Source organism: Sardina pilchardus, chromosome 5 (assembly GCF_963854185.1).
Source record: "Sardina pilchardus chromosome 5, fSarPil1.1, whole genome shotgun sequence".
NCBI lineage: Eukaryota > Metazoa > Chordata > Actinopteri > Clupeiformes > Clupeidae > Sardina > Sardina pilchardus.
Window position 1 is genome coordinate 6,146,291 of NC_084998.1, and position 7,416 is coordinate 6,153,706.

A 7,416-nucleotide genomic window follows, 5' to 3' on the forward strand; every position below is an offset into this window, starting at 1 on the left:
TTCAAATCGGGCCATTTATTCTACAGAATGTTTTTAAAAGTCTACTTTAGTCTCACCTATGGAGGCATTGAGAGGTGATGACAATTCAAAATGAACAGACCAGACTGTGATGGCCAGATCATTTTTTTTTCAGTAGCAAACCCAATTTGTCAGTAGCTGTTTGTCTCGCTTCCAGCAGTCTGTTGTACACAAAATAAATCAATATCAAGGTCTTTTCTGAGACTGAAACGTAGTTTTCCACGGTTAGATTTTCCTTCAGAACATGTATTTTTTTCTTATTATGTTTTTATTTACATGAAGGACAAGAATGGCCCCTGAAGGCGAGGCCTACAAGGGAGAGTTTTGTTTCCATGGAAACTGGCAGCCTGAAGAAGCTCTGGTGCAAATTCCACATGAATCATCAGGTGGGTCCTAATAATCAGCAAACTGCATTCACACACACACACACACACACACACACACACACACACACACACACGCAGATACACACACACACACACACGCAGATACACACACACACACTCACACACACACACGTACGCAGATGCGCGCACACACACACACACACACACACACACACACACACACACACACACACACACACACACACACACACATACACACACACACACACACACGTATGCAGACGCACACAAACACACACATACACACACCTTTGTTTGCCTGTCACACTTCCAACAATCCTGTAATGGCGATTTAGAGTTTCAATTATATTTCACCTGAGGCACAGAGACCTTTAACACGAGCAGCACAGCTTTCATCACTTTGAGCGGTAGAAATGAAAATACACAAGAAATATACACCTTCCTCTCCTCTGCTGTTGTCACCAGTCCTCCTGTTGTTGCCTGGTGCACTGAAACACCACACACATCTACGCAGCACCTCGGCGACCTACGTGACAGCTCACGTACAGCTATCTATAGACTAACAACAGGAAATTGGATGGGGCCAGTGATGTGTCAGTTTGCGCCATTCCCCAGCATGGATCAAACATGTTAGTGACCCATCCTAAAAGCAAACGCTAAATCTCTTCCAGGTAGACTAGTTCCACAAACTTGAATACTGCAAATTGTATTGATATCTTGGGTGAATTTTATTTATCTATATAGAGTTAATATCTACATTCAGTAATTTGGCAGACACTTGACATAAAAGCTGTTAACAACAGCCTATATGTTAAGTTAAAGTATTATTAACAGTAACAAGCTGAGCTGTAAATTATAATTTCACAAACTGAGGGGTGTGGTTATCATACTATTCTCAGTTTATATTGTTTATTCGTTTTTCGAACATGTGTCTGTGAGCTATTTACGCCTTGCCATTATCTTTACTGCTAACAGGCAAGTAAGTGCAGCTGCTTCTTTTCCTTGATCAGAATGTACATTGGTGTGAGCACGCTTGACACCAATAGCTTGAGAGACTTGAGTGGTTCATGTTTCACAATAACTTGGTAATAATAGGCTACTGAAATGGCCTTTCATTACCAACTTCACTCAGGCATACTCGTTCCATTAACCCTACCCTTTGCAATCTAGTGCCTCTGCTCAGTCCTAGGTGCTCTATTAGAAGGTATGACATTGAAATTGTATTTTCTCAAATAACAGTAATATCATTACATTGCTAAATTATTATCATTTGTAATGAACATTACAGCATAATATCTAAGGTATGATATTTTGATGTCTTGCCTACGTCAACCATATTGTTAAATATATTGTACAGTAGGTATATCATCTTCAGTGTGTATGCATATATGCTAAGCTACCTAATGTTTAATACCAGAATTGAACGGATGTATAATGCTAGCTGAAATAATGTTCCTCACCAATTATAACCTGCAAATTCCTGCAGAGAATTAACAAACAACTACCTTTACCTTAGAACCGAACGTAAAAACACAGCATACGCACTCAATGACTACAGAAACTACACCAATTACAGTGTCCGTGGGAGCGTGGCTGGCTAAGCAACGGAAAAGGTGTACGGATATGTAAGTTAGCGTGTCCCACCCGCTCCCCCCTCTGTGGATGGAGCCTTTTCTGCTGTCAGTCAATGGCAAGTCAATGAGCAAGTCAGTGCACCTTCAGCGCCTTCATCAGTTATGATTACAGAGGGAGTGCGCTGGGTCTCACTGAGGGCTGCTCCTTTCTCTGGCACCGTAATAAATAGTCTCAACAATGAATCTTGAAATGGATGAGTTGGGTCGATTGGCCGGCATGCTAGGCCACAGCGTGGGTGCACCAGAGGTAATGAAACAGGGCTTGAGCTGTGCCCAAATGAGAGACAAATGGCAGCCATCCCCAAGCTAGGCCATCGATGAATGAAAAACATGAAAAAGTAAAATGCCATCTAACCACATTCGATGTTATTAATTTACAAATTGTAGAGGGTGCATCCTGGCCCGGGCCCGGCCAAAGGAAGCTGTGATCAATAATGGCAGCGAGTAGGAAGACAGATTTCCTGAGGGCCATTATTGACCTTCACTAAACGCGAGCATAAATCATTATAAAATACAAGAACAATGGCTGTAGCTTTCATTACTGAAGAATTACTGGCGACCGACCGCCATATGAGCTTATGTCCAGTTTAATAGCCGGTACATTGTGTTGAAAGGAAGAAATAGTATGGCAGCTTTAGGGTACTGCATACATTAGCACACACAACATGTGTGTGTGTGTTGGAAGCTCTGTCTGAGTAATGTTTGTTGCGCGTCACATAAACACACCAATGCTGCTCGACACACCACTTGTCATGGTGTTATTGGCCACGTAACGCGGATGTGAGCAGAATTATTTCTCGCAAACCTGCGCTGCAGAGGTCTCCCCTTCGGCGATGTGCTTGCTGAGTCACATGGACTAAATCCCTGGCTGTTGTTCAAACATGGCGATACATGGCCAGGTGATTAAAAACGCGGAGGAAGGATAAACAGGTCAGAGAGGGGCAATAAAGATTAGACCAAAGACGAGGGCATTAGCCTCCATTCCAATGTATCAGTGACTAGGACCCGCCAGCGCGCACCAAATCTCCCACTCAACTCATTCAGGGCAGATTAGCGAGCAAATGCATGGAACACAAAATAGAAAAGAGTGACAGGGCCGATTTCTTTTCCTCTTTGTTCTTTTTTTGTCTATGGAGCTGGTTATTAGGACATCAGTATAAATACAAGGTGTGTGGTTATTTCCGTGCTTAACAAGCCTTTCGTCAGATTGTCACTCAATTCTAAATCAAAAAATGAATAAATAAAAAAAAAAAAATCACAATCTCACAATAGTGTTACTAAGCGTAAAACACTATCCATGTTCAGCCTGACATTATAACAGAGCACGCACCTGAGTGTTTTGCGGACCATGTCCTCATCAGTGATGCCATAGTAGGTCAAGGTCTCACTCCAAACAGGGTTGAGGGTGTTGCGGAGGGTCTTGGTCCGGAGCTTGTTGGCCTGCGGAGATAAGAGAGAACGAGGTGAGATACGGTGGAGCACACAGACTGTTGGTCTCATCCGACGGGGATGCCAGCATATTGACAGAGCAACTGTCAATCAGTCCTCTTACATCAAATCCTAACTACACGCGATACGAGCGAGTGTTAAGAGATAAAATCAGTTTAATTACATTGTTTTCAATGTAGCTATGAGCGACGTGAAGCAGTTTTGTGCAGCGCGATGCAACGCAATGTACAGTATTTGAGCAGAACCTTTGTTGGACACCCCTCTCTATTTGCTTTCTGTCACTCCTGTTGCTCTGCTATTTTGGACGAGAAATGTAACGCAACAGAAGGGTGTATTTAACGGATTGGACAGAGAGCATTCAATGCTACATGACAGTCGTTCGAGCGGATATAGTTAGGATACCATGTCAGACTCAGGGAAGCTTAGGGAAGGAGGCTGTCAACGATGCACACGACCGAGCCAGTTAACTTGTCACTCTCGCCCAGCAGCCTGGTCTTGTTGTCTGTCTCTGACTCTCACACCTACCAGGACCCAGGCTCAGAATGGGTCGGAAAACAGGGTAAACATGTTGTTGTTTATATTTCCACGTAATTAAAATTGGAACCCCAGATTGCAATTATGTCAAACAATGGAGCCATTTAAGTCACACTGAGAATAAAATTAGACTGTAAACACTGAGGATTAAATATGGTGATCACCAAGCAAAAACCAAACCCCGTTATTTTACTGGAATAACTGGTCTATACACCTGTTACATCCATCGTTTGTGGTCTTTAAAACTACAAGTACAGAACATTAAGCGTTAGCATGACTTAGATCATGAATACACATGAAGCAAATTAACCCATTTTGAAACCCAATTAGCCATACACCAGTGTACTGAACTGACACAAAGTAAAATTAAAACAGACACATTGTGTCCTTGAATCAGAACTGGGCTTCACTTGGCAGGCGGCCACTGCAATTGATCCCCACCAACAAAAACACTCAAGTCAGTAATTAAAGCGAGGATGAGCAACATCTGTGGCCCGCCGTCGCTCGCTGCCACGTCGGCGTGGAGGGTTCGGAAACATCCTCACGCAAAGCATCCATATGCCGACATCCACACCCCATCAATTACCTAATCACTGTCTGAAGGAGAGGCCACTCTTACTGTAGGTCATCTAGTTCGTACAGTTTGAAACGGGCTGTACTAGACGGCTTGTGTTGCCGACGTCTAAGTGGATTGTTGGCAGGACAAGGAGTGGGCTTCTGCCACACACACACACATACACACACACACACACAGACACACACGAAGAACAGGTTAATTATGATAAGGGAAAGGACATTAATTTGAGGGGCGGAATACGATCAGTGACAAGAAAGACAAGCGTCTGGATGGGTGCACATGGCGCCTGGCTTTGATTTAAAGCTTCCTCAACCCGGACAGACGTTGTCAGCTTGAAAGGCGAGTCTCTTGTTTTTGTTTTTTAAAACAAGGTGTCCTGTTTCTCATTCCGAAGCAAATGGAGCATGGGCGATATCAACTCATACATCAGTTCAGACGGAATTGAGTGCAAATGGCCCAAGCAATAAACATCAGAAATGTTCTCACATTTATCTTCTAAAACCGTATTTGCTACCTGCTACTGAGTCAGCCAAAGTGTTTTGTGCTATAGGGGTTGGATTTTTATCACCTTGGGTTGAGAACTGTGAATCCCAGAACAGGGTACAACCAGGAGTATAACAGACTTCATAACTGCCACTATCATTTATTTTTGCAACTCCTCTGTGCTGTTCTGCAGGTTCAGTATACAGAGGGCCCCAGCTGTGGCGCAACTGGCTGGGGCACCTGCACCATACGCCGGCGACCTGGGTTCGCTTCCCGCCCCGTGGTCCTTTCCGGATCCCACCCCTGCTCTCTCCCATTCACTTCCTGTCAATTCTCCACTGTCTCTATTATTAAAGGCATAAAAAGGCCAAAAAATATACTTTAAAAAAAATAAATAAAAAAAAGAGTATACCGAGGTGCACACACAGGCTGCACGTACCTTACTGGCTCCGGGCAGCAGGTGCAGCTTCACATAGGGATCAGAGAGCCCGTTGTGATCCATTGGTTTGAGTCCCTGTGGAGAAGAGAAGAAAGAGACTTTGTCTTTATGGAGGAAGTTCAGAATAACTGCCTGGACTTCAAAGCATTCGAGATCCCCAAAGAATATCATTGTAGGAGTCTCGTTAGCCCACAGAGACTTAGAAGTTGCCGAGATCCAATTTAAGTTGTCCATTTTCACTTCTGCCAGGTTCAATGCATGAGGGCCATTCTCTAAACACGCTTGCTCATTCATCAAAATGTTTGAGACAAGGGGAAGCTTTGATGGAAAACACTTCAGCTACACACCATTATTTTACCATGTAATCAAGCAATTACTTTTCAAATGAAAACAAGAAAAGACAAAAGACCCCCCCACAAAGGGACAAGTTGTATGTTAATGGACCCTTTTGATAAGTGCAGGTTAGAACATAAAATGTGAGAGATGAACTGTGCAGTAAGTTGGACATACAGCACCATGGTGAAGATCTTAAGCCATGTTTAATGGTCATTACAGCTAACCAACAGGAAGAATAGTATAGTTAATATAGACTACCAAGTGAGAATAATAAGAATGCCCCCAGTGTCAGTGAGATCTGCGAACATGATAATAACTATCTATTTAAAGATTAGAGGCTATTAGAGGCTGTTTTCCAGATAGGCTGTGTACATGGTGTAGTCTGAGCCACCGGCTGTTGTTTCATTAACAGTTGTAAACTTTTCTTCCACAGCAGTATTCATCACACTGTTGCACATGTTGTGTATGTTTAAGAGTGAGCAATCTTTTGTTAACAAAAAAATCCAAGTAAGAGGATTGTAAATGCAATGATTTAAATGTTAGTGCATTGAAGATCTACATTTATTTGAATATATTTGTGTCATCTATTGGACTGCAATGACAGATTGTTCCATCTCTAAGGATGGATGTCAAAATGATTTTTCAGATGTTGAATTGCAATATCCTTCCTTTTCTTTGAAGGAAAGCCTTGCTAGCAGTAATCAATAACCCAGGGGGAAAGTGGTTTGACTGCATCGTTGATTTAAAATACAGGAATGACTCAACATTTTCTTTTCAAGGTAAAAAAGGCTTGCTTTAAACCCTGCAAAAGAAAAAAAAGATTTGGACCTACTTCAAGAGCTGCATTTTACTCCTACTCATTCCATATCTGGATTCTGTGTGCTATATAACACTTGTCAGCGTAAAAATAAATAAATAAATAAATATAAAATGAGGTATGCAGCATAACCTGATATGACACTATTCTCATCTCCACAGATATGGATAACTGTGTGCAAACAATCTCTCTACCTGAGCACACATCAGATTACACCAGGTGTGCCTTCAAAGTGACCTAATGTCACTATTGGCATCTGAACATCTGGTGAGTTCGTCCAACACAAGATATGTGAGGTACAGTACATGCACGTGAGATACACGCTTGATCATTTAACCTGCGATGGTTGACTTGAGTTAAAGGCGCCCTTGCACCACGGTTCCACTCTTATGTCAACACCATGAATGGGACAAACTTATCCTACTGTGACCCCCGAGACTGTCATTATCAGCACAACAATCGCCAAGAGAGATTTTCAGCTTTCCTGAGGTTTTCCCCATCACATGAGCTGAGCCCCAAAAGCAGAGGCCGTGAGCCTCAGGACTCGCCACTTGACTCACCTCCTCTGTCCAGATTACAGATAAAGAAAAGACACACACACACACACACACCCTATGGGCCGTGTAGCAGTGATCCCGGGACAGAGGCCGACGCGGATTACACAGAGAGAGAGAGAGAGAAACCACTGACTAAAGCAAATGAGGAGAGAGAGAGGAGAAGAGAGGCATGCAGGTCCGTCTCTTTTATCTCCACCTGCTCTG

General features: G+C 42.9%; 1 protein-coding gene across 1 annotated transcript in view; it reads right to left on the reverse strand.

The window, feature by feature from the left end:
* doc2b (double C2-like domains, beta) overlaps nucleotides 1-7,416 on the reverse strand; it is a 145,306-nt gene that overhangs the window by 20,630 nt on the left and 117,260 nt on the right. Inside the window, exons 12-13 of the mRNA XM_062536138.1 lie at nucleotides 5,503-5,577; nucleotides 3,351-3,460 (exon numbers count right to left, since the gene is read on the reverse strand). Coding sequence (XP_062392122.1) covers nucleotides 3,351-3,460; nucleotides 5,503-5,577 — 185 coding nt within the window. The remainder of the gene's footprint in view (nucleotides 1-3,350; nucleotides 3,461-5,502; nucleotides 5,578-7,416) is intronic.